The sequence below is a fragment of the Macaca thibetana genome, chromosome 13, assembly GCF_024542745.1.
Source record: "Macaca thibetana thibetana isolate TM-01 chromosome 13, ASM2454274v1, whole genome shotgun sequence".
In the NCBI taxonomy this organism is placed as follows: Eukaryota; Metazoa; Chordata; class Mammalia; order Primates; family Cercopithecidae; genus Macaca; species Macaca thibetana.
This window is the reverse complement of record NC_065590.1, coordinates 38,086,294-38,112,670: the sequence shown is the minus strand read 5'-3', so window position 1 is coordinate 38,112,670 and position 26,377 is coordinate 38,086,294. Positions and strand designations below refer to the sequence as shown.

Sequence of the window (26,377 nt, the reverse complement as noted above, 5' to 3'; positions counted from 1 at the left end):
GAACTCCCATTTACAATGGCTACAAAGAGAATAAAATACCTAGGAATCCAACTTACAAGGGATGTGAAGGATCTCTTCAAGGAGAACTACAAACTACTGCTCAATGAAATAAAAGAGGACACAAACAAATGGAAGAACATTCCATGCCCATGGATAGGAAGAATTAATATCATGAAAATGGCCACACTGCCTAAGTTAATTTATAGATTAAATGCCATCCCCATCAAGCTACCAATGACTTTCTTCACAGAATTAGAAAAAATTACCTTAAATTTCATATGGAACTAAAAAAGAGCCTGCATTGCCAAGACAATCCTAAGCAAAAAGAACAAAGCTGGAGGCATCATGCTACCTGACTTCAAACTATACTACAAAGTTACAGTCACCAAAACAGCATGGTACTGGTACCAAAACAGATATATAGACCAATGAAACAGAACAGAGGCCAGAAATTACACCACACATCTACAACCATCTGATCTTTGATAAACCTGACAAAAACAAGAAATGGGGAAAGAATTCCCTATTTAATAAATGGTGCTGGGGAAACTGGCTGGCCATATGTAGAAAACTGAAACTGAATCCCTTCTTTACACCTTATATAAAAATTAATTCAAGATGGATTAAAGACTTAAATGTTAGACCTAAAACTATAAAAACCCTAGAAGAAAATTTAGGCAATACCATTCAGGACATAGGCATTGGCAAGGACCTCATGACTAAAACACAAAAAGCAATGGCAACAAAAGCCCAAATAGACAAATGGGATCTAATGAAACTAAAGAGCTTCTGCACAGCAAAAGAAACTACCATCAGAATTAACAGGCAACCTACCGAATGGGAGAAAATTTTTGCAATCTACCCATCTGACAAAGGGCTAATTTCCAGAATCTACAAAAAACTTAAACAAATTTACAAGAAAAAGACAACCCCATTGAAAAGTGGGCAAAGGATATGAAGAGACACTTCTTAAAAGAAGACATTTATGCAGCCAACAGATACATGAAAAAATGCTCATCATCGCTGGTCATCAGAGGAATGCAAATCAAAACCACAAGGAGATACCATCTCACACCAGTTAGAATGGCGATCATTAAAAAATCAGGAAACAACAGGTGCTGAAGAGGATGTGGAGAAATAAGAACGTTTTTATACTGTTGGTGGGAGTGTAAATTAGTTCAACCATTGTGGAAGACAGTATGGCGATTCCTCAAGGATCTCGACATAGAAATACCATTCGACCCAGCCATCCCATTACTGGGGATATACCCAAAGGATTGTAAGTCATGCTGCTATAAAGACACATGCACATGTATGCTTATTGTGGCACTATTCACAATAGCAAAGACTTGGAATCAACCCAAATGTCCATCAGTGACAGACTGAATTAAGAAAATGTGGTATATACACAGCATGGAATACTATGCAGCCATGAAAAAGGATGAGTTCATGTCCTTTGTAGTGACATGGGTGAAGCTGGAAACCATCATTCTGAGCAAACTATCACAAGGACAGAAAGCCAATGAAATAAAAGAGGACACAAACAAATGAAAGAACATTCCATGCCCATGGATAGGAAGAATCAATATTGTGAAAATGGCCACACTGCCCAAGTTAATTTATAGCTCATCCCCATCAAGCTACCAATGACTTTCTTCACAGAATTAGAAAAAAGTACTTTAAATTTCATATGGAACCAAACAATGTGGGAACTAAACAATGAGAACAGTTGGACACAGGGTGGGGAACATCACGCACTGGGTCTTATTGTGGGGTGGGCGGATGGGGGAGGGATAGCATCAGGAGAAATACCTAATGTAAATGACGAGTTGATGGGTGCAGCAAACCAACACAGCACATGTATACCTATGTAACAAATCTGCATGTTGTGCACATGTACCCTAGAACTTAAAGTTTAATACAAATAAATAAATAAATAAACAAATAAGAACTTAAGCTTCTTGCTGAGTCCATTGAAATAATTTTTTAGTCTCTCTGGGAGTGCCTAAAAGTAGCTAAGAATGAGCCCAGTGATCTTCCAAGCAGGGAAATCGTCTCTCTTCTTTTCTTCCTCCCTTGGGGCAGCCCCTGTCATTGACATAGGCTGACATATTCAGTGCTGCCTCTTACAACTGGGAGAAGGGGCCAGGGAACCCACAGCCCCCAGAGTCCTCAGCCGAGCTGTTTCCACTTGCTGCCCCTCCATGGCGTCCTGCCTTTGGGCAGACACTGCCATCTCTGCCACTAATCTGGGGAGCCTCAGGGGGCTTAAGGAGCATGAGCCCTCTGGACCCAATGTAGAAATAAGAAAAATGAGTCTCTCCTCACCCTTTGGCATCTCAATCATTCATGTATGCCCTGTGTATTAGTCTGTTTTCACATTGCTATAAAGAACTGCCCGAGACTGAGTAATTTATAAAGAAAAGAGGTTTAATTGACTCACAGTTCTGCATGGCTAGGGAGGCCTCAGGAAATTTACAATCATGGCAGAAGGGCAAGCAGGCATGTCTTACATGGTGGGAGGTGAAAGAGAGAAGGAGGAACTGTCAGACATGTATGAAACCACCAGATCTCATGAGAACTCACTCACTATCAGGAGAATAGCATGGGGTAAACTGCCCCTATGATCAATCACCTCCCAACAGTCCCTCCCTCAAAATGAAATTTGGGTGAGGACACACAGCCTAATCATATCACCCTGCAATGTATACCCTAGTTTCTTAGAGAAACTAGTGAAAAGAAAAGGGAGGACTTTTCTCATCTGTGGCTACTGTTGTTTTTATACTCAGTCCCCACCCACCACCCTGGGACCTGGAATATGAGTTCCCTGGGGACTGGACCAGGGACAAATTTGAGCCTGAAACATCACAATGTGATTGAACTGCTCCTCCTTCTCCAGAGTTTACTGGATTAGGACTGTGTCCCAGCCCCCTCTTTCCTGAGCAGGTCTGCCCTGACAGAGTCTTTAGTCCTGCAAATGGGCACTTGGAGGATTACCAAGAAATCTTTAAGTAATGTCTAAATCCCAGCTGGGACCCACTCAAAACTCTCTCGCAATAAATAAAACTATCCTGCAGGAATTCCATCCTTGCTCAAGAGTCCTTTCCCAGAGACAGCAGATCTAAAACAGAGGTCAAATTTCCTGGCCTCCTTGTTTCAAGAAAGGCACTCCATTGACAGACTTCCCTTTAGGGGGAATATCTTAATTTCCTTACTAGTCCTTTCCACTCCTGATGGTGTCACTTCTAATTCTCCCTGTCACTCCTGCTTCTCTGCAGCCTAGGGAAGAGCCAGCTGTGTCCAAGCTCAGGACCGTGGGTATGGGCGAGCTGGCTTGCCAGCCCTGGAAGGCAGCTGCCCAGTGTTCATTTTCTGGCTACCTGCTCGCTCTGTGCTCTTAGTTTCCTTCCCAAGGGATCAGGAGCAGTGCACGTTATCCTTCCTGGAATGTGCTGCTTCTCCTTGTCCTGCTGTCTGCTTGGGGCAGAGAGACCCTCCCCACAACTTAACCCATATGTCAGTAGTTATTCCTGTGGAGGCCCTCCATTGAGCTGAGTTAGTTTGGGCAATGCTTTACACACAGGCAGTACCCCAGCCGTCCACAGCAGGCAGAGCTGTAGCTGTCCATTGACTCACATCCTCCCCATCCCTGAAGGGAGACCACAGCACTGGGTCCTCTGGCCTGGCTCCAGGCCACAGGCAGCTGGAACCCGGGCCTTTCAGCGCTGATAGGCTCTAGCCATGGCCAACTCTGTGTATCTTGAGACTGCTGAAGACTGAGTGGGCCTCCTTTTTATTTTGCGTTTTAAATTTTAAAAATATATTAACATTTTTATCGAGCTATACAATAAAGTGCAGATTTTAAGTGCACAGCTCAATGAATGTTTACATATATACATTCAATGTAGTCATCAACCAGAGGAAGACATAGAACATTTCCAATGCCCCAGAAGGTTTTTTCATGCCACTCCCAGGTAATACCCAACCTCACCCTTGGCCCCCAGGGAGTGGAAAGAGAAAGTAATAGAATTATCCTTTAATTTATCCTCAGCATAATGGAATACGCTGAGGAGTTCTCAGCAAAAATCAAACACACGCTGGCAAGTCTCTTGAGGTGGGGGTCAACGGCAGATGGTAAGGGGTTGGCAAGTAGCCCCAGAATTCTCCCTATTGTGATTAGTTTGGGTCAAACAGGAGAAAAGAGAAGCTAACAAAGGTCATGAATAAGAGGACAGGATGATTGTCCATTGACCTGGTGTTGTGTACCTAAGGCCATGCCCTTACGGGTGTAGCAACAGTAACTTTTTAGAGGAAGACTGAAGGGTGAGCTGCATCATTAGAAGCAGTGAGGGGTGAATTCCTGGGCTGTCCCTTCTTGGGGTCATATACTGCTGCATGATCTGGAAGGGCCATGCTGCAGCCAGGGAATCCTTCCCTAGTGGTTAAAAGCATGCTGAGGAAATGGACTTACCACCTTAAAATAGGGTACACCTAGACCCTAAACCCCAAGAAGCACTTGATTCCATTCTTGAATGTGTGCTGAGCCCTTTGCTGCAACATCAGACATTTCCTCAAGAGCCAAGGGAGAATTAGGGACAGTGTCTGGACTGATAAGAAGGAATGGCAGGCCAAACAGAGCTGGGCAGTGAGCTTCAAGTGACAATTGCTTAAAGTTGTCCTAGGAATAGCCCTCGGTATTGGGTTTCCACAGCATGAGTACAGGAATGTGGTGAGCCTGGAATTTTCAAAGGGGCTTTAGGGGTGAAAGAAGTGGAGACCCCAGTGCTGGGGTGGGCCCAGATCTAGAGGCATGTGTACTGATTGGATTTATCCAGCCTCTTTCAGGTGTATCTGTAAGGAATGCTTTCAGCTATGAAAAAAGAGAACTCAGTCACAGTGGCCTAAACAGACAGAGACTGATTCAGACTGATTCAGATCATGTGAGTACAGAGAAACGTAGTCCCAGCTGGTGCAACTCGGGAATAATGCAGTCAGACATTCTAGCTCTTTCTTTCTTTCCTCAATCTTCCTTCCCTAGGATTGTTGCCTTATGGTCCTAAAATGGCCAATCATCTCCTGACTCCTCATATCCTCATTGAGGGGAGGATGACAGGAACGCACAAAGGGCAAAGTCACATGCCGGCTGAGTCTGTTCCTCCTTATCAGGAATGAGAAATCTTTCCCGAAAGCCCCACTTAGCAATTTCTACTTACAACTCATTGGCAGGAACTGAGATCATATGGCCACCCACAGGCCAATCACAGGCTGAAGAAAATGATATTGCTTTATTGTCTTAAAAGAAACCAAGACTGATTTAGCCCAGGCTTTCTCAGTCTTGGCACTGTAAACATTTGAAGCCAGAACATTCTTTGTTGTAGGGCGGTGCCCTGGGCATTGTAGAATGTTTAGCAGCATCTCTGGTGTCTACCCATTAGCATACCCTCCAGCTGTAACAATCAAAAATGTCTCCAAACACCACTAGATGTCTTCAGGGGAGGGGAGAAAAATCACACCCCAGTTGAAAACTACTGATTCAGACTAATCATGATTAATTCCCTGGAACCAAAGGAATGTATTTTCTAAAATTAAGGTGGTGGTTGTTGTTGTTGTTGCTGCTACTTAAATTGGAGCCGTGTTAGAAGGAGAGAGGGAGGTGGGGAATAGGGATTGGGTAATCAATGGACTGGTTTTGCCACAGAATATTAGACAACTGTTACCAGCAACAGATGAATAAGCATTTCTTTTAAAGGTCATATCCTCTTTAGTTTCTGCCTGTTTGGGGTAACTTTATTGTCTTCAAATGGCTACTGTTTATATTTTTTTCCAGGTTTATAATTGTTATGGCAGGAAGGTTAGTCTGATATCAGCTACTTCATCATTATTAGAAGCTAGAAGTCTCAATATTTTATTAATTCACCAATTTATGTTTATTATATTTGAGTTAACAAATGCTTGAATTCATTCATTCAGTCAGTTATCCAAACAGATATTTGTATAATAAAGTATTTGTTTGGGTCCATGTGTTCTAATCCTGGGAGCTCTGAATGAACAAATCCTATTTAATTCTATCTCAGATGAGCAAAGGAGTTTGCATGACATGTGGCATGTCATTTACTGTGAGAAACACAATTGTATGGGAAATAAGAAAAATAAGAACCTCATCTACATGCCTCACCCAGCTTCCTGCAAAAGCTCCATTGGCACACTCATATCCTGGGCCAGGCTGCTCCTTCAGGCCAGCTTTTAAAACACACACACACACACACACACACACACACACACACACACACACAAACATCAGTATATTTTATGGGCACAAATAAGAAAAGGAAGACAGAGGGACCAGTGGAGACACAGAGCAGGCAATAGACACACACACTGGTCATGTGTCCTTTTCAAGAGCTGCCCATTTGGGAGACAGTCTCACCCACCTCAAAGGTCTTTTTGCAGAGCCAGGGCCTGCAGCTCCTCCAGGTCTGGGGTGGCCTCAAGGTGGAAGGCACTCTCCCTGCCATAGCTCCTCTCAGGGCTGGGCCTCTCACTTGTCTTCACCCCAGGATGATGCCTACACAGTCCAGAGCTTCATAAACGCAGTTTCTCATGAACCAACCCACTCAGCTGTTGCCTTCCCAGGAGATCCATATGGAGCGAGGGACCAGGACCAAAGGGCTTCGTAGGCACTCCCTAGGTATTATTGCTGTGAATAAGCACTGGCTATTGTGACTCACTGACCTCGAAGAAGGGACAGGGCACATGGGACGGGATGCCTAGCAGATGTCAGAAGTGGTTCAAACATGCAGGGCAGCACATTGCCGTCTGTAACTTAGAGACGCTGCCATGTCCAGTGGAGAGAGACTCAGGACACCAGAGGTTCATGAACAGCCAGCAGACACTCCCCACCAGCACCCCTACTGTTTGGCTGGGCTGGGATTACTCCAAACTTTAAATCCCTGGGCATTAAGGGATTAGGGATCTAATACTCTGAAAAGCAAGTTGAAGTCTGGGCTATCACTAGTGGGATCTGAACTGGTAGATCCCGTGGTGAGACAGGCAGCATTGTGTTTGCTGTCTCCGTTTGCTGAAGGCTTGGTGCCCTATGAGGGGAAATGGGAACAACAGAGCACCTAGATGAAGCAGCAAACACAATGCTGGATGTTGCCAAGCACACAGGTGTACCAGGACCTCCTGCACTTGGGAGCTTACAGGACCCCTCCTGCACTTGGGAGAAAATGGTACCAGGGAATGCCCACAAGGCCACATCTGAAGCAGCGAGACCTGCTGGGCCATCCGAGGGCTACCTCTGGCTGAGAATTAAGGAAGTATCAACAAGCTGGCCACTGGGCTCATTTGTGGAATGGGAGTGTGAAGGTGGGTGGTGTGGTCTAGGGGCCCACATGGAAGGCCTGGAGGGGTATTGGGATCCAGGAGACTGAAACAACATGGAGCTGGGAAGAGAACCAAGGAAACAACTCAGAGAGAACAGTGAAGCCAGACAGTATTTTCCTTCTGGAATCTTCTCCAACTGTAGAAGAGAAGCAGTCTACCTCCCCCCGGCCGCACCCCACTGGAAGCCTGCTTCCCTGTAACCCTCGAGGTCCTAGAATTGGCACCATGATAAAATCAGAAGGAGGGCTGGCCCTGCAGAAAGTATTAATAGTTCATCCCTGGATTTGAGGAGCCTGCGCAGGCAGGAAACAGGCTGGGAAATTCCCTTCATTCTGCCCAGGAGATGGCTAATTACAGAAAAATCCTGCCAAAGGCAGTCTGCAAGCCTTTCTCCAGAACTGGGACACAACTGCTTCCCTTCCCACCACACCCTGCCCCAGCCTGCACCCTGGGTGGTGCTATCTACAAGATGTGGGTAGGGGAGCAGCAGGGAAGAAATTAGCCTTCTCGTTTTTAAAACTCATTTAAAAAGTGGCAATATCTCCTGTGGAAAGTGGTAGTGCCACTTTTTAAGTGATTCATAAAAAGGGAAAGACTAATTTGTACTTGAGTCCTAGTGTGGGCAAGAAGAGACCATGTACCGTGGGATGGGTCACTTTCTAAAGGTCACTACCCTTTGGGGAATGAGGAACAGAGCTGAAGTAGGCTGGAGTAAGGATTTTACCTGTCCACTACCAGCAAAGGACCTGTCACAGGAGAAAGGGGGTTGGGGAAACCAAGATGACAATGCCTATGAGTGTGGCATGGTTAATACTGTGTAAGGAGTAAGCTCAAAGCATCAGCCCCACTGGGAGGGGTTTGGAGAGAGGCGAAGCCCTGAGGAGGTTTTGCTACAGGGCTGGGACTATGGCCCAACCAGAATTAATCCCCTTCCACAAAGGATGCTCCAAAGAGCCTTCCGCAACTGAAAGGTCCTCCTCTCTTTCCTTCTCCCTCATTCTCCATGGGTTTCCAACGCTGGATACCTGCTCCTCCATCCCATAGAAAGCTAGATTGCTCAGCTGGCTTGAAAATAAACTAGTCAGGGCACAGATGACCTAGACCTCTGCCTTTTCCCTACCGAACTAACATGCATCTAGGTCCCCATTGTGGATCCACAGGGCCATTCCAGGCTGACTGTGCATTGGAGGGTACCATCAGTTCTCAGCTGGGCCACTAGGAGGAGAGAGCACTGCCAGAACCCGCTAGACTCTGGGCAGGGAGGCATAACTCAGCTCAAGCCAGCTTTTGTAGTGTGACCAACTCTTCCAACATCCTGGGTGCTTTGTGGTGTTCGGTCTAGGTTTGCTCCTTCTCCCTGATGGCCCAGAGAGGGTCTCTGGCTTGAGCATCCAGTAAGTTAACGAGTCGATATCTACTTTTTTCAGCCTTTAAGAGGGGGCTAATTATGGAAAAAATATAACCAAAGCCCCAGCTTCATTGTAGCTTCCATTTAGACACATTCCTTTTAGGGAGTGCCTGTTATGCTCCACTGACTGCTCCTAACATGTATTCAGCATGACAACAGCAAAGAGGAGAGTTAGGGAACAAATGCTAAAAATAGGAGCAATGCTACAAAAAATTAATGAGGATAACACATCTCTAAGCAGTAGATTCCAAAGGAAGTTACCAGTCATAACACCCCTTCCTATACCCCACCTTCCTACCCCTAATGCTGGCCACAGGATTGTGCCCCACATGAGCCAATCAAGATCATATACAAAGATTTTAAAATTAAAAGTAATTTGAAATTAGAACTAAAAGCAGTCCTTTTCTCTCTGATGATCAAGGTGGGAAGATGAGGACCAATAGCGGTTGACTATAGTGTAGTTGACAGTGGTATTGGCTCTATCCTCATGGAGAAACCCAGTGTAAGATACTGAGGTTGAATGTAGAGAGGAGAGTTGGGACACAGAAAGAGAGTGTGTGGTCACCTTCAGGCATCTAGTTCTGCTACTCAAGACCAGAATATCTCTTTTCTTCCATGGTTAGTTCTATGAGACAGTAAATTCCCCCTTGGCCTCAGCAAATTTGGTTTGGTTTGCATCACTTGCAAACACCAAAGCCCCAGCTCAGACACTCTTCCATTCATTTGGCACTTTATTATGCATTCTTTACTGTTGTTATCAAATGTTTTCATACAAATGCTTATTTCCCCAACAAGAAAATAACTTTGGCAGCTATGGTAGCTTTGCCTTGGGCCTCTTGCCCCAGCATACCTGTCCCAGTGCTGAGTACATGGAAAGTGCTCAAAATGTATTCATTGATGACCATTAAGAAGTAGATGTACAGTTTTAGAAATAAAAATAGTAAATGGCACATAGAAATTATTATTTTTTAATGTTATTAAACTCCTTTTACAAGACAATCAGAGGAACCCCAAAACTTTTGTGGCTAGTTTTCAACTGTATTTGAGTTTCCACAGTGACGATAAGGAGAATTGGAAAAAGCTACTTCTTGTTGCATTTTTAAAAATAAGCATTTATGGCCGGGCGCGGTGGCTCAAGCCTGTAATCCCAGCACTTTGGGAGGCCGAGATGGGCGGATCACGAGGTCAGGAGATCAAGACCACCCTGGCTAACACGGTGAAACCCCGTCTCTACTAAAAAATACAAAATATTAGCCGGATGTGGTGGCGGGCGCCTGTAGTCCCAGCTACTCGGGAGGCTGAGGGAGGAGAATGGCATGAACCCGGGAGTCGGAGCTTGCAGTGAGCTGAGATCCGGCCACTGCACTCCAGCCTGGGCGACAGAGCGAGACTCCGTCTCAAAAAAAAAAAAAAAAAAATCAGCATTTATTTTATATGCAGGGAGTACATGTTCAGGTTTCTTTTTTTTCTTTTCTTTTTTGAGATGGAGTCTCGCTCTGTCACCCAGGCTGGAGTGCAGTGGCCGGATCTCAGCTCACTGCAAACTCCGCCTTCCAGGTTCACGCCATTCTCCTGCCTCACCCTCCTGAGTAGCTGGGACTACAGGCGCCCGCCACCTCACCTGGCTAGTTTTTTGTATTTTTTAGTAAAGACGGGGTTTCACCGTGTTAGCCAGGATGGTCTCGATCTCCTGACCTCATGATCCGCCCGTCTTGGCCTCCCAAAGTGCTGGGATTACAGGCTTGAGGCACCGCGTCTTACATGGGAATATTGTGTGATGTTGATGTTTAGTATACACATCCCATCACCCAGGTAGTGAGCATGGTACCAGATAGTTAATTTTACAACCTGAACCTTCTTCTCCCCCTCCTTCCTCTAATAGTCTATAGGGTCTATTGTTCCCATGTTTGTGTCCACGTGTACTCAATGTTTAACTCCCCCTTATAAGTGAGAACACGTAGTATTTGGTTTTCTCTTCCTGCATAAATTTGCTTAGGATTATGGCCTCCAACTTCATCCATGCTGCTGCAAAGGACATTATTTCATTCTTTTTCATGTCTGTGTAGTATTCTGCGGTATATATGTACTATGTTTTCTTTATCTAATCTACCATTGATGGGCACCTGGGTTGATTTCATGTCTTTATTATTGTATACAGTGCAGCAATGAACATATGAGTGCATGTGTCTTTTTGGTAGAATGATTTATTTTCCACTGAGTATATACTCAGTAATGAAATTGCCGGGTCAAATGGTATCTGTTTTTTAAGTTCTTTGAGAAATCTCCAGACTGATTTCCAGTGGCTGAACTAAATTGCATTCCTGCCAACAGTGTATAAGTGTTCCTCTTTCTCCACAGCCTCACCAACATCTGTGGATTTTTTTACTTTTTGATAATAGCCATTCTGACTGGTGTGAGATAGTATCTCTTAGTGGTTTTATTGGTGTTTCTCTGATTATTAGTGATGCTAATTTTTCATATGTTTGTTGGTCACTTGAATGTCTTCTTTTAAGAAGTATCAGTTGATCTCCTTTGCCTGTTTTTAATGGTGTTATTTGTTTGTCACTTGTTGATTTGTTTAAGATCCCTAAAGATTCTGGACAGATATTTTGCCTTCATCAGATCCATGGTTTGAGAATGTTTTCTCTTATTCTGTAGGTTGTCTGTTTACTGTGTTAATAGTTTTATTTGCTGTACAGGGGCTCTTTAATTAGATCCCACTTCTCTGCCAAGGCTAATGTTGCCGAGGTTAATGTTGTATTTCCTAGGTTGTCTTCTAGGATTTTTATAGTTTGAGGTCTTTGAGGTCTTTGATCCATTTTGAGTTAATTTTTGTATATGGTGAGAGGTAGAGGTCCAGCTTCAGTCTTCTGCATATGCCTAGCCTGTTATCCCAGCACCATTTATTGAGTAGGGAATCCTTACCCCATTGCTTATTTTTGTCAGCTTGTTGGAGATCAGATGGTTGTAGGTGTGTGACTTAATTTCTGGGTTCTGTAACCTGTTCCATTGGTCTATGTGTCTGTTTTTGTACCAGTACCATGCTGTTTTGGTTACTGTAGCTTTGTAGTATAGCTTGAAGTCTGGTAGTGTGATGTCTTCAGCTTTGTTTTTTGTTTGTTCATTTGTTTTGTTTTGTTTTGTTTGCTTTAGGATTGCTTTGGCTGTTTGGGCTCTTTTTTGTTCCATATGAATTTTAGAATAGTTTTTTTCTAATTCTATGAAGAATGACATTGGCAGTTTTATAAGAGTAGCAATGAATCTGTATATTGCTTTGGGCAGTATGGCCATTTTAACAATATTAATTTTTCTAATCCATGGTCATGGATTTTTTTTCCATTTTTTTGTGTCACCTATGATTTCTTTAAGCCTTGTACAGATCTTTCTCCTCCTTAGTGAAAACTGTATTCCTAGATATATCATTTTGTTTGTGGCTATTTAAGAGAGTTTGTGTTCTTGATTTTACTCTCAGCCTGGACACTGTTGGTGTATAGAAATGCTACTAATTTTTGTACATTTATTTTGTGTCCTGAAACTTTACTGAAATTATTCATCAGTTTTAGGAGTCTTTTGACAGAGTCTTTAGGATTTTCTTGGTATACAAATGTATCATCAGCAAAGAGAGATAGTTTGACTTCTTTTCCTATTTGGATGCCTTTTATTTCTTTCTCTTGCCTAATTTCTCTGACTAGTACTTAGAGTACTACCTTGAATAGGAGTGGTGAGAGTAGGTATCCTTGCCTTGTTCCTGTTCTTAAGAGGAATGGCTCAAGCTTTTGCCCATTCAGTATGATGCTGGATATGGATTTGTCATAGATGGTTCTTATTATTTTGAGGTATGGTCCCTTTATAGATGTTGAATTTTTATCGATAGCTTTTTCTGCCTCTATTGAGATGACTATGTAGGTTTTGCTTTCAATTCTGTTTATGTGGTGAATCATATGTATTGATTTGCCTATGTTGAGCCAGGCTTGCATTCCTGGAATGAAGCCTACTTGATCATGATACATTAACTTTTTGAGGTGCTGCTGGATTTGGCTTGTTAATATTTTGTTAAGGATTTTCACATCTATTCAATCTTGGGAGATTTTGTGTTTTCAGGAATTTATCCATTTCCTCTATATTTTCTAATTTGTGTATGTTCATAGTAGTCTCTGAGGATAAGTATTTCTGTGGATCAATTGTAACACCACCTTTGTCATTTCTGATTGTGTTTATTTGGATCTTCTTTCTTTTTTATTCATCTAGCTAGGTGGGTCTATGAATTGTATTTATTCTTTCAAAGAAACAACTATTGGTTTCATTTGATCTTTTGTATGGATTTTGCATCTCAATTTCATTCCATTCTTCTCTAACTTTAGTGACTTCTTTTCTTCTACTAGCTTTGGGGTTGGTTTGTTCTTTTCTGTCTAGTTCTTTTAGGTGCAAGGTTAGATTGCTAATTTGAGATCTTTCTAACTTCTTTATTAAGGCATTTAGTGCTATAAACTTTCCTCTTAACAATGCTTTAGCTGTACCCCAGAGATTTTGGTAAGGTATATCTCCATTTTTAGTAATTTCAAAGAATTGTTTATTTCCTCCTGAATTTTGATGTTCACGCAAGAGTTATTCAGGAGCAAGTTGTTTAATTTTCACGTATTTATGTAGTTTTGAAAGATCTTCTTGATATCGATTTCTTTTTAATTGCACTGTGGTCTGATATTAAGGTTCGTATGATTTCAATTTTTTTGAATTTATTGAGACTTTCTTGCCTACCTAGCATGTGGTTGATCTTGGAATGTGTTCCATGTGCAAATAAGAAGAATGTATATTCTGTCTTTGTTGGGTAAAGTTTTCTGTGGATATCTATTAGGTCCAATTGGTCAAGTATCAAGTTTAAGTCCAAAGTTCCTTTGTTAGTTTTCTGTCTCAATGATCTGTAAGTAGGATGTGAAAGTCTCCCACTATTGTTGTGTGACTGTCTAAGTCTTCTTGTAGATCAAGAAGAACTTGTTTTATAAATTGGGTGCTCCAATGTTGGGTGTGTATATATTTAGAATAGTTAAAACTTTTTGTTGGATTGTACCCTTTGTCATTATGTAATACCCTTCCTTTTTTCCAATAAGCCTTCTGTGGTCCAGGCAATACCCTTCTTTGTCCTTCTTAATTATTAAGAGTTTAAAGTCTGTTTTATCTGATATAAAACTAGTGAATCCTGCTCTTTTTTGTTTTCTATTTGCATGATAAATCTTTCTCCAACTCTTTACTTTGAGTCTGTGGGTGTCATTACATGTAACATAGAGCTCTTGAAAATAGTGGATGGTTGGGTCTTGTCTTTTTATCAAGCTTGACACTCTGTGACTTTTAAGTGGGGCATTTAGCCCCTTTACACTTGGGGTTAGTATTGATGTGTGAGATTTTGAACCTGTCATTGTGTTGTTATGTAGACTTACTGTGTAATTGCCTATAGTGTTTGTGGGCTATGTGCTTAAGTGAGTATTTGTGGTGGCAGGTGTTATTCTTTTGAGTCCATATTCAGCACTCCCTTAGGACCTCTTGTTAGGCTGGTCTAGTTGAAACTAATTCCTTCAGCATTTGCTTGTCTGAGAAGGGTTTTATTTCTCCTTCACTTATGAAGCTTAGTTTGGCAGTGTATGAGATTCTTGGTTGGAATTTCTTTAAGGATGACAAAAATAGACAACCCCCCCACCCAACACCTGCATCTCTTCTGGCTTGTCAGGTTTCTGCTGAGACGTCCACTGCCAGCCTAATGAGAGTCCTTCTGCATGTGACTTGACCCTTCTCCCTAGCTGTCTTTAAGATTTTTTTCTTTTGCATTGACCATGGTGAATCTGATGACTATGTGCCTTGGGGATGGTCATCTTGTATATTATCTGACCAAGGTCTTCTGTATTTCTTGAATTTACATGTCAACCTCTCTAGAGAGATTAGGAAAATTTTTGTGGGCTATGTCCTCAAATATATTTTCTAAGTTGCTTATTCTCTCTCCTTCTCTCTCAGGGATGATAATGAGTCATGAATTTGGTCTCTTTACATAATCGCTTATTTCTGGGAGATTGTGTTCATTTCTTAAAGCTCTTTTTCTTTATTTTTGTCTAAGTTGATTCAAAGAACCAGGCTTCGAGCTCTGTGATTCTTTCCTCAGCTTGGTCTATTCTGCTGTTAATACTTCTGATTGTATTATGAAATTCTTTTTTCAACTCAACAAGCTCAGGTTGGGTCTTTTGTAAAATTGCTATTTCATCTTTCAGCTCTTAAACCATTTCACTGGATTGCTTGGTTTCCTTGGATTGGATTTCAGTTTTCTCCTGGATATTTATAAGCTTCATTGCTATTCAGATTCTGAATTCCATGCCCGTCATTTCAGATTGGTTAAGAACAATTGCTGCGGAGCTAGTGCGCTCATTTGGAAGTAAGGGGACACTCTGGTTTTAATTGCTACAGTTCTTGCACTGATTCTTCCTCATCTGGGAGGGTTGGTATTCCTTTAACTTTGGTGTAAACTGAATATAGTCAGTGGCTTCATTTCTGGAAGTTTTCAGAGGGCTAAGGCTCTAAACAGTCTGTTGACTTCTAGTCCTCAGCCTGGCAGGAAGGAAAATTAGCAGTTTTTCGTGTTGTAGTTTGGGCTGAAATCCAGTAGACGGCGCCTAAGAGCAATGGGCGGTAGCTGGGCTCTCATTCTGCCACCTGGCTCGTTTGTGTATCCGGGCCTCTGAGGCCGTGCTCTGTGGTGCAAGGATGAGAGGGGTAACCCCTCACCAGGTCCCCTCCTGGGTTTTGGGGGGAAGGACCCCTGATCACTGGCACTGTGGCCGCGACTTTTTGTTGTTGTTAGGTGTTCCAGGTCGTGGGGCTCCTTCAAGCAGAGGTCCAGCAGGGAGACAGGCCCCACCCTTACGGGACCAGCTCTGCAGAGGGAGGCACGCCTAGGTTCCACACCAGCCCACGAACCTGTGCGGCTCACCCCTCTCTGAGAGTTTTCTGAGAGTTTGGGTTCCTCTTCTGATGAAGCACCGGGCCCAGTTCCGCACTCCGCACATCGGAGCCATAGACCGTAGCCCTGGAAAGGACGGACCTGCTCACAGCTCCCTCCCTTGGACCCTGGGATCTGTGTGCACTGGGGGGATCCAAACAGCTCCCAGGCTGCCGGAATGCACTCAAGTGGAGCAAAGCACCCGGGATGAGCAGCTGAGGCTGCACTGTGTACACACTCCTGTGGAGTGGCCGGGCAGGAATCCTGGGAGGGACTGGCAGGCAGGTGGGCCTGCGGGACGGATATGCCCTAATCCCACGGGGAAGCCCTTCTTCTCCCATTCTGGTGGTTATATGGGGCCAGAGCCTCTCAGAGGGAGACAAGGAGCCCTGGGGGATGAGTGCTCCCGCAGAGCTGTCTCACAGACAAAGTCTCCAGCTCCGTGCCTGCTGAAGCCCTTTCTCCATCTAATCTCTAGTGAGAGTCCCATGTCAGCTCAAACGCAAAGGCCGGGGGTCTCTGCAGCTAGAATCCCAGAGGTCTGCCGCAAGAGAATAAATTGTTGTTAAAGTAATTCCTCTTTGCTCTGAATTTGCATTCAGCCGACCGTTCATGTGTGACCCAGTTTCACGATCTGAAATTTGTACACAATGTGCAATTTATTTGAAACATCGGAAGTTGCTTTTCTGCTATATATTGACTTGGCTTTTCTAGTTACGTTTTCACTCCCGTTACGATCTTCAGTATGGTGCATCTTTTCCTGGGTGTTAGGTGCTCCTTCCTCTCTCCCTTTCTCCTTTCTCACTCCAGGACAACACATATTATAATAATGTTTATTCAGGTTGAGTCTACTGCTTTGGTGAGTTAAAAGACATTTTAAATCATATGAATGGCCCTAAAAGCCTTCACCTGAGCATTCAAGTTGTTTGATAAGGGTATGCCATGTCCCTCCCCTGGCCAGGTCAATGCCACCATTATGTGAGCCTCTGCTGTACCCAGTTGCCCCCATATATTCGGATGGTTAGATGGGAAGCTGGTCCAGACGGCAGATGCAGAAATGGAAGTTCGACCCCAGCTGACTAGTCCGCATGTGACCCAGTGGTGTTATCTGGGAATTTTCACACATTATGCACCTTATTTAAAATTCTGGCAATTTTATTTCTTCTGTATAGTGACATACACATTGCTTGTATTCCCTTTGCTGCTTTCAAAAAGCAACAAACACCAAAAAAATCTGTAAATACAGCATTTATGTTTTCTGACTGAATCTCAAAATTAGTTGGGGCATTGGGAAAGAATTTAATTTGACTTTTGAGTGTAAACCAAGTATGTATTTCTTTGAAAAGATAAAACAAGAGGGCTGATCATCCTAAACATGAGTGTCTGCGCAGATTGAAATTCCCAAGATGCCCAGGAACCCAGCCTTTGCACAGTCTCCAGCACCGACATTATCTGGAAAAGGGGAAATTTTTCAAAGAAAGAGCATTAAAAAATATATTATTGGAATTATTAGAATAATAACATATTTGCTTAAATAAAACCGACAACTTTTGGAAGTGCTGGTTGGCTCAATCCCAGTGATATTATGCCATTCTGTATCAATGGCATACCTGTGTGCCTTTATTTGCTTTATGAATGAGCACTTAAAATTTTTTTCTGGGCAGTAGATGTATAATAAACATGAACTCTTCTTTATCTACCTTCCACTACTCTGAGAAATTTCCTTTGTTGTGTTCATCATCAGCTGGCCCGACCTCTTTCACTCTGGCTGCTCTGCCATGTTTAGAAACTTTGTATAAAAATGACAGTAATATCTGCAGTGGCATATGTTACCCAGATGAATCAGGGTTTTTACTCCCTGTCTGTAAGTTCACTTTGCCTCCTCTTTCCTGCACCAATTCTATTCTAGATGCTGAGAGCATTTCTTAGTGACTTCCTTCTTATTATCTTCCAAAAGATGCTATTCTAAGGGCCCAGAAGACTTTTTACTACTTGAAATTCTTACATATGAAAGTAAACAAGAATCGAGTAGTTTTTCATTGGCACCCAGGAATCCTTTATTCCATCCTCTCTTTTCACTTGTCAGCTTCTTCACTAGATTATATGTTCCTTGGAGACAGTTTAATTCATTTCTGTATTCCTAACATTTAGCACAATTTACACACATGGCATGTAATGAATTCCCAAAACAAACTGAACTGAGTACTGTTTCCATTTATTTGCATTTCACATGGCACTCAGCAGAGCACCTGGCACATAGTAGCTTTCAGAAAATATTTGGTGAATTAATGATTTATTGGTACTCACGTGTGTTTTCAACCACTTCCCCTTTATACAAGGGGATATGTTTGCAGAGTTTCTCAATGGGTGACCCAAGCAGGAACCAATCGATGTCTTTGATCAGAGACTCCAGAGGGTTGTACTTGACCCAGGTATATTTGTTGGAGAATATGTTGTCCAGAGCCTAGATCGGTATAACAGAAAACAACATAAAATAAATTGACCAAAATTGGTGTACCTTATTCTAAATTGTGATGATTTTTCTGTTTCAGATTATTAAACAGAAAGAAGTTAGGGATCTCAAGGCGTCATCTCTTTTTGAGCACTCTGTCAGTGAAGTAGCCTCATTAGTAATTACCAGTGTTATTTTACCTCTGATGGCAATGAAGCCCAAAGAAGGTAAGTCCCATGTCAAAGGTGGCACCTATAAGAAGTTGTGGAGGGAGACTTAAACCTTGGGTCTCTAGCTGAAGTGCAGTGTTTGTATATGTTCACTATACTGTATTATTTCTTTGCATCTTTGTGTCATTGAATATTAGAACTTCTCTTATTATTCTTCCAATCATCATTTCTCATAGCCCTGCTCTGAGAAGATAAGCTGATCAGTCCTTGCTATGTCACTGGAATTTATTATAAGTTCTTGTATTTAGGACTATGTAGTGGAAATCAAGCTGAGATTTGCTCCTGCTCTTAAAAAATAATAAAATAAAAGTTAAAACACTTTAATAACTTTAATAAGTTGAGTATCATATTTATGGTAAGGCATGATAGTATGATCTTCTCCCTCACTCTCTTCATTTCTCCATAAATACCAGTATTGCCTGGCTTAAGAATAGAGAATACTCAAGAGTGCCCCAGAGTTACCTGTTTCTCATAGCTGTATCGTTGAAGATTGTTCAGAGGAGGGGTGTTCTGAAGGTCCATCTTCAGGATAAAGCAGGCTCCTCGGGAGAGCACCCTGGATGCAATGTAGCCCTGAGGCAGCAAGAGTACAGTTACTGATCCTCCCCAGTTCCCTGAATCTGAACTTGGTGAAGATGATGTCTGAACCTTGGAAGAAAGACTTGAATATATGATGGGATTGCTTTCCAACCTGCAATCAACTTTATCCACTTGACTTATTTTACATAACATTTTCATTTTTCTTCTTGTCATTTCTACCCCTTTGAAATTTTTGCAAACCCATGACTGTATTCTGCTTTTCATGTTATGGAACCAGGGTCTGCAGTTTGAGGTTTGAAAGATTGAGAAGAAGCACTTATCTGTCTCTTTCCATTATTTTATTATTATTATTATTATTTGAGACTGACTCTCACTCTGTTGCCCAGGCTGGAGTGCAGTGGTGCAATCTCAGTTCACTGAAGCCTCCACCTCCCTGGTTCAAGCGACTCTCCTGCCTCAGCCTCCAGAGTAGCTGGGACTACAGGTGTGCACCACCACACCCAGCTAATTTTGTGTGTTTAGTAGAGATGGAGTTTCACCATGTTAGCCAGGCTGGTCTCGAACTCCTGATCTCAAGTGATCCACCCACCTTGGGCTCCCAAAGTGCTGAGATTACAGGCGTAAGCTACTGCATCTGGCCTCTTTCCATTAATTTTATTCTGCCTCCTCCCCAATTTGGGATAAATAGAATATTCTTTAGAACTGTGCTGTCCAATATGATAGTTTTTAGCTGTATACCACTATCTAAATTTAAATTCAAATTAGATAAAATTTAAAATGAACTTCTTCCGTTACACATTTTGAGTAGTCAATAACCACAAGGGCTGGTGCCTTCCCTATTGGAAACACAAATCTAGAACACTTCCAGCACTGCAGAAAGTTCTATTAGACAGTGCCGCTTTAGAAACTCTCATAAGCATACCCACACCCACACTCATGCACCCCCCCACACATGTCTCATCTATCCTCTCCTCATTTACCATCTTTTCTTCCTGTCCAGTTTTCTTCATCCCTTCTCCACCTCAAACCCAAGCTGGCTGGATAGAGATGGGTTGGAATAAGGTGGGATTGAAAGAGCAATGGAAGGTGAAGACCCTGGGGCCAGAAGGGACCTAAGGCCACTGAGTCTTCACCTGGAGTGAAAATTGTCTCTAGAGAGTTCCAAATAATGATATACCCTAGAAAGCTATATCTAATAGAAATCTTTCTGGTTCCTATTTTTCAATTCTCACAAATAGTCGGTTCCTAAAATTCAAAAATAGATAGAGGCTGAGCCTGGTGATAATGGAAGAAGCTTAAAGCAAGTCCTCACTACTCTATTTTTTTTTAAAGACAGCTTTGGGATTTCCATGACAGTTGCTTAAAAACAATTTCAGTGCCACTTCCTTTTAAACCACATCTTCTAATGACTCTGTACTTTCAAATGTGCCATTGAACTTCCAACACCAATGGAAAAGAGGAATGTGAAGACATTTCTAGAAGAAAAGGGACAGAGAGTGTGTTCAAAAGTCTAGTGAGATGAGCTGGAACCTACTTATATCCATAGTGAGTATCTCGGAACCTGGGTAGAAGCAGGTTCACAATTGGTTGGTGGAACAAATGGAAAACAAATGAATAAATAAATGACGAAGGGTAAGTTTTCAGAGCAGGTTTCTGTGACTTATTGTTAATGCCAGTATCTAACACTTGAAAATAGTTTAGTGCTTTTAGTTAGCAAACTTTCTTTCTTACAGAAAAAGTACGATTTATTGCCTAGCCTATGTATATAATTAAATGTGTACAGTTGCTCTGGATTTCTGCTATGTTGTGATTGCTTTTTGATTGTTCTTTTTACTATCTTTTTATTTATTTATTTATTTATTTATTTATTTATTTTTGAGACAGGATCTCGTTCTGTCACCCAGGCTGGAGTGCAGTGGTGCAATCTCAGCTCACTGCAGTCTTAACTTCCTGGGCTCCAGCAATCTTCCCACCTCAGCCTCCCGAGTAGGTGGGACCACAGGCATGCACTATCACACCCAGCTAATTTTTGTATTTTTGGTAGAGATGAGATCTCGCCATATTGCCCAGGCCAGTCTCCAACTCCTGGGCTCAAGAGATTCTCCTGCCTCAGACTCCCAAAGTGCTGTGATTACAGGCATGAGCCACTGTGCCCGACCAAGTGTTCTTTTTCTGCATGATGTTCTGTGTTAGAAGCACTATTCATTCATTTATTCACTCAACAAATGTGTTTGAGTGTCTGCATGCCGGGCTTTGCTTTGAACTTTGGTTACTCTTCTCTGCACTTTCTGAGCCTGTAGTGGGATAATAGCATCACTCTTTCAATTTCTACCTGAAAAGGTCAAGCAAATGCCTATGTTTCCTGTCATATGTTTTTCTTCAAAATGGTTTTGTTTTTTAACCAATTGCTTGATTATTTAAAGAGAAAAGTGAAAGTGAGGAATTCTTAAAGAATTACAAGGTTAAATCTAAGAATTCAAGTATGTATGATGCCAGATAGATAGATGATAGATAGATAGATAGATAGATAGATAGATAGATAGATAGATAGATCTCTCTGCTCTTTAGAAAACTCGTCCTGAAGAATATGAAAATTCATTTGCTGCTTACATGTTTATAGTCAAAAATTGTGGTAGAAGAGCATGATCCTGCATGGATGTTGACAATGGCGGTATTTTTTTCATTGTCAATTGTCACTGTCTCCTGAACATTGTCACCATTGCTGCTTGGGCTGATGATGTTAAAAACCTAGATTGAAAAGAAAGACAAAATGTTTTTCCATAAATCTTATACATTTGAAAGGCAACTCTTTCAACAAAATTAAGCCTCTGCCTGCTATGAACAAGGGATTAAAAACTAAAACTCTCCACTGGGGTCCCAATCCAAAAGCTTGTGATGCCATAAGAATGCAAAGCTTTTCCTTGGAGTTTACTATATTATATATGGGAGTAGCAGTGATATCACAGGAGAAATGAGACTGACTAAATTTTAAAGCAATGGCTTACATTTGCGAAGGTATTGTGGTTGGAAAGGAATAGCCAAGCTCATTGTTTCCATTATTGGTTATTTCTGAGATTCCATCCCAAATAAGGTATATGGCCTCTCTGCCGTCTTTCAGGCTCTCTTGTACCTTCCTTTTCCTCTCTCAACATCTCTAAGAGATAAAGCCCATAGGGAACCAACTCACCTCATATCCATGAGATTGCATCCCAAAGATGGTCAGCACCACCAGAAATGCCACCTGAAAAACAGACCCACCACATCCATTCTCTATAGGGTAGTCATCGAGGGTGGGGACAGGAGAGAACACTGGACAGGAAAAGCACAGATATCTCAGAAAATGTACACCTAGAGACAGTGATAGCACTCCCTTTCCAAAGTGTGAAGCACACACATTCGCTCATTTGACAGGCATTTATTGAGTTCATTCTATTTGCCAGGCACATGGTTCTACATTTGCCACCTAATTCCAAACTCTTTCTAGCATTATCACCATCTAGATAATAGGAGAAACTTGGGGCAGGTGAGCAGTGAAGGACTCATTTTACTATGGAAATACTCTGGTATGAGTCACACTGGCTTTGGATAACAGTGGTCAAATTGTGTCCTCTTGTAAAAAAACAAAACAAAACAAAACAAAAAACCAAAAACAAAAACTTTAATCCCTTAAGACTGAGAGGGTAATACAGATTTAAAATGAATCATGGGTGATAAAGACACAACAGGTTCCTAAGGTAAACTATGAAGATAGAATGCTTGAGAGCACAATTCACTTTTGAGGCTGACATCAAGGAAAACCCTCATATTCTCCTACAACCCACGCCTTAGTGATACTATCATACAAGTGCTGGGCCCACAGGTCGTGAGCCGACATTGAGGCAGTTCTGATATTTTGCTGTAGTTCTATAGGAGTCTGCTCCAACATGCTAACCCAGGTTTTGTGCCCTCTCTTCTGAACATCAGTGAACTGTACTATCACTGAAAACTACATCAGTACAGAGTTGACTGTGCTGTCATTGAAAACTACTGATGAAAGGAGTCTTGGGGAAGGGGGATATTTTTAAGAACTGTCAGTGGGACTTTCCTACTTCCCTTTCCATCCCACCCTTAATATTTCTCTTCTGGGGACTGGGAGTAGAGCATCTAACAGAGACCTGTGTGCAGATATTCAACCTTCCATAGGGATACATCTTCTCTTACCACAGACCAGCTCTAGCAACATATGATACTCCTGTATATTCTATTTAATGAGTCTAAAATAGTGATTTGAACAAGTAGTTGAAGGGCTAAACCACTTTAATGGTATGATTAGAGAGAGCTTGGGGAGTGTCCTCTGCCCCCAAATGATCTCCCATCCAACACTGTGGTTAATACACCATGGTTATATAATAATTTTGTGCTTCAGGGTTAGGTCTCAGTTTGGAAAATCAAGACAGCCCTGAGAGAGGGAGCTCTTTAAGCTGACAATCTTTAACACTTTAGAAAGAAGTACTTAACATTTTGCTTTCCCCCTTAGCAGCTGAATGAGAATAAAGGACAGAGACTGGGGGAGCGAGATCCATTCTAGGTCGGAACATAGCCCACTGTCCATGGGGCACTGCAATGTGGAACTATGGAGGCTGGGATCAGATGGAGGAGTGGATTGGCCATAGAAGGAACGTTTTGTCCCAAGGGAGAATTTAGTCATAACAGGAGGCCATTGAAGACACTCTGGCTGCTTAAGTTTGCCATGATAGTGCCTGCAAGTGGGGATTAAGATGGATAAATTACATTCTAAATCCCACATTTATGGACTTGGGAAAATCACAGTCCTCTGACTCTCAGTCTCCTTCTCTGTAAAATGGGGAGAATACTACTCAGCTCATAGGGTTGTTGCAACGAATAGATGAAATTATTCACATGAAATGCTTAGTCTAAGGCTTAGTATGCATTTGAGAAATAAGAGGTACTATTATTACTACTACTGATATTATCTTTAAATTACAACTTTTCTCTTAGATAGCAAATGTAGTTGTTTTAAATAGCCCAAATTCCCTATGAAGCTCATAATAAAGGATTATTATCAAACATCCTCCAAATCAAAATTATCTAGAGATTTCTTTGTATTTTTGTATTTTCTTTTAAGTAAGCATCTCAAAACAGGCAAAGGACAAAAAAAGTCAGACTTATTCAACACTATTTCTGCCAAAGGTATCATTAATTCCATCACAGAAGCTTAGAAGCATGCACAGTATCTGTCTAAGACTCCCAAAATCCCTGGCGTATGAGATACGAGCATTGTCTGCAAGCAGGCACTACAACAGTGTCAAGAAGCAGGAACAAATACTCACAAGGATTTTCATTTTGCCTGGGGGAGGAAGGTGCTGGAGTAAGTAAAGCTGTCCCATGCAGGTTCTATCCTTTATATGGGCTTGAAGATGTGGATATCTCTTTTTCAAATGATCACTTTGGAAAAGACCATGTCTATATCTCTGGCACACCCCAGCAAACTCCTTTATCAGAATTGAGATCCAATCACATACCTGATATCAATGAAGTTCATTAGTCAGTCATGAAAATTCACCACTTGGTCACTCTGTAAATATTCCCTGCTATCTGTACTGTGCTGCAGTTGAGATTTTAATTTCCACCCTTTAAAAATATTGCATGATGCTTGTTCTATGCATACATTTTGTAGGTCTATAAGGACAAATTCCTAACATCTCCTCCTAAAGGAAGGGTGCTTCCTTAAGGTCTGAGTTGGGCTCCAACTCGATGTCTTTTCACCACTGTTCTGCTGGCTGAATTCTTCCACAGAGGGAACGGATATGAGACTGGGTGCCAAGACAGTGGCTGGGGAGGTCTGCTTGGAGAACAAACAGTCTAGGATCTAGGACTTTCTTCATTCTTCCCTTTAGATTTGGTGTCAATTTCCAGAAATTCATGAGGAACAAGACCCAGAAGGTGTTCTCCCCCATTATCAGGGTTAACCAAATTTTTACATTAAGCTTCGCCCAAAACTGTACGTTAGAGAGGTCTAGTTATTTTGCAGAATGTTGAGAAATTCTCAGATTGAAAAAAACAGGAGACAATAAAGTTTAATTTGTGTAATTTTTTTAACATGACAACTAGAAATGGCTAGTTCATGTCAGGGTATAATCATGAACCCAGGAAGGGAAATTTAAAAACAAAACAAACAACAACAACAACAACAAAAAACAGTAAATTGTGACTGGGCGCAGTGGCTCATGCCTGTAATCCCCGCAATTTGGGAGACCAAGCTTGGCAGATCACCTGAGGTCAGAAGTTTGAGACCAGCCTGGACCACATGGTGAAACCCCGTCTCTACTAAAAATACAAAAAAATTAGCCAGGCGTGATGGTGTCCGCCTATAGTCCCAGCTACTCGGGAGGCGGAAGCAGGAGAATTGCTTGAACCCGGGAGGCAGAGGTTGCAGTGAGCCGAGATCGTGCCACTGCACTCCAGCCTGGGTGACAGAGCAAGATTTCATCTCAAAACAAAAACAAAAAACCCAGTGAAATGCAAAATGTAAAATATTGAGAATCACCACCGTAAGCAAAGAGATAACATAAATAATGGCCTTGTTCTGCAGCTGAAACAACTTCCTAACTAGCAGCTTTAAACAAAAATGGGGCTCTCAAAAAGTAGACATCTGGGCAAGTTAAGGGCCACCTAGTTCACTGGAATCCCTCTACCCTGGCTGTTCAGTGGGGGTGGATGTAAAACACACAGTTTTATTAAATCTTTCTGAGATAGCAGTTGCAGAAAGGATTACAGTTTTGTAATACACCTGCAAATTTTCTCTCATATCTGGCTTCAGAGACTCAGAAAAGCAAACCAGCAATGCCCGTAGACATTAGGCTAATGAAAGTATTACATGCTATCCTCTACCGTGTCCCCTTCCTGTCCTCAGGAGTTCTGGGTCTATAGTCTAATAATGATCATTGCTAGCGTTTGTAGAGCACTCAATATGTTTCAACACTTTCCAAACACTTTGGATATATTGATTCATCTGATTCTCATATCAACCCTAGAAGTTACCTTCTATCCTGTTCCATTTTACAGACAGGAAAACCAAGGTGCAGGGAAGTTAAGTAACTCTCTGGGATCACACAACTTTGAAAGGCAGGGATTGGGATCTGAGCCCAGTTTAACTCCAGAGTCCACACTCTTAACTCTGAAAATGATACAGCTTCTCTGATTAGTTGCTGGGTCACTGTAACTCCTTGCCTTGCTGAGACAGGAGCATTAGCAAGGAGGCTTCTGCTTCCAGAATACTCCCTGAATGAAAGATAGACTTGGAAATTGTCAGGCCTACCCACAACTCAGAAGTGAAAACTAAAATGAGAAGTGGTGCTTGTAAACGTTGTTATGAATGCAATTCC

General features: G+C 42.0%; 2 protein-coding genes across 3 annotated transcripts in view; both read right to left on the bottom strand.

Annotated features, from left to right (window-relative positions):
• CNRIP1 (cannabinoid receptor interacting protein 1) overlaps positions 1–26,377 on the bottom strand; it is a 1,091,934-nt gene that overhangs the window by 596,574 nt on the left and 468,983 nt on the right. The window lies entirely within an intron of this gene.
• On the bottom strand, positions 17,004–24,437 carry GKN2 (gastrokine 2). Its single transcript, XM_050754534.1, has 6 exons — positions 24,323–24,437; positions 22,180–22,233; positions 21,603–21,740; positions 18,915–19,025; positions 18,078–18,234; positions 17,004–17,222 (listed from the first exon to the last, which is right to left on the bottom strand). Exons 1-6 carry the CDS (start codon positions 24,377–24,379, stop codon positions 17,140–17,142), a joined length of 600 nt encoding a protein of 199 aa, XP_050610491.1. The 5' UTR covers positions 24,380–24,437; the 3' UTR covers positions 17,004–17,139.

Coding starts and splice junctions, on each gene's coding strand:
- GKN2 (XM_050754534.1), bottom strand. CDS start 24,379: ATGGGACAGCTTTACTTACTCCAGCACCTTCCTCCCCCAGGCAAAATG. Junction 19,026..21,602: donor CAATTTTTGACTATAAACAT/GTAAGCAGCAAA, acceptor TTGCTGCCTCAG/GGCTACATTGCATCCAGGGT. Junction 17,223..18,077: donor GGAAGTGGTTGAAAACACAC/GTGAGTACCAAT, acceptor CCCCTTTTCCAG/ATAATGTCGGTGCTGGAGAC.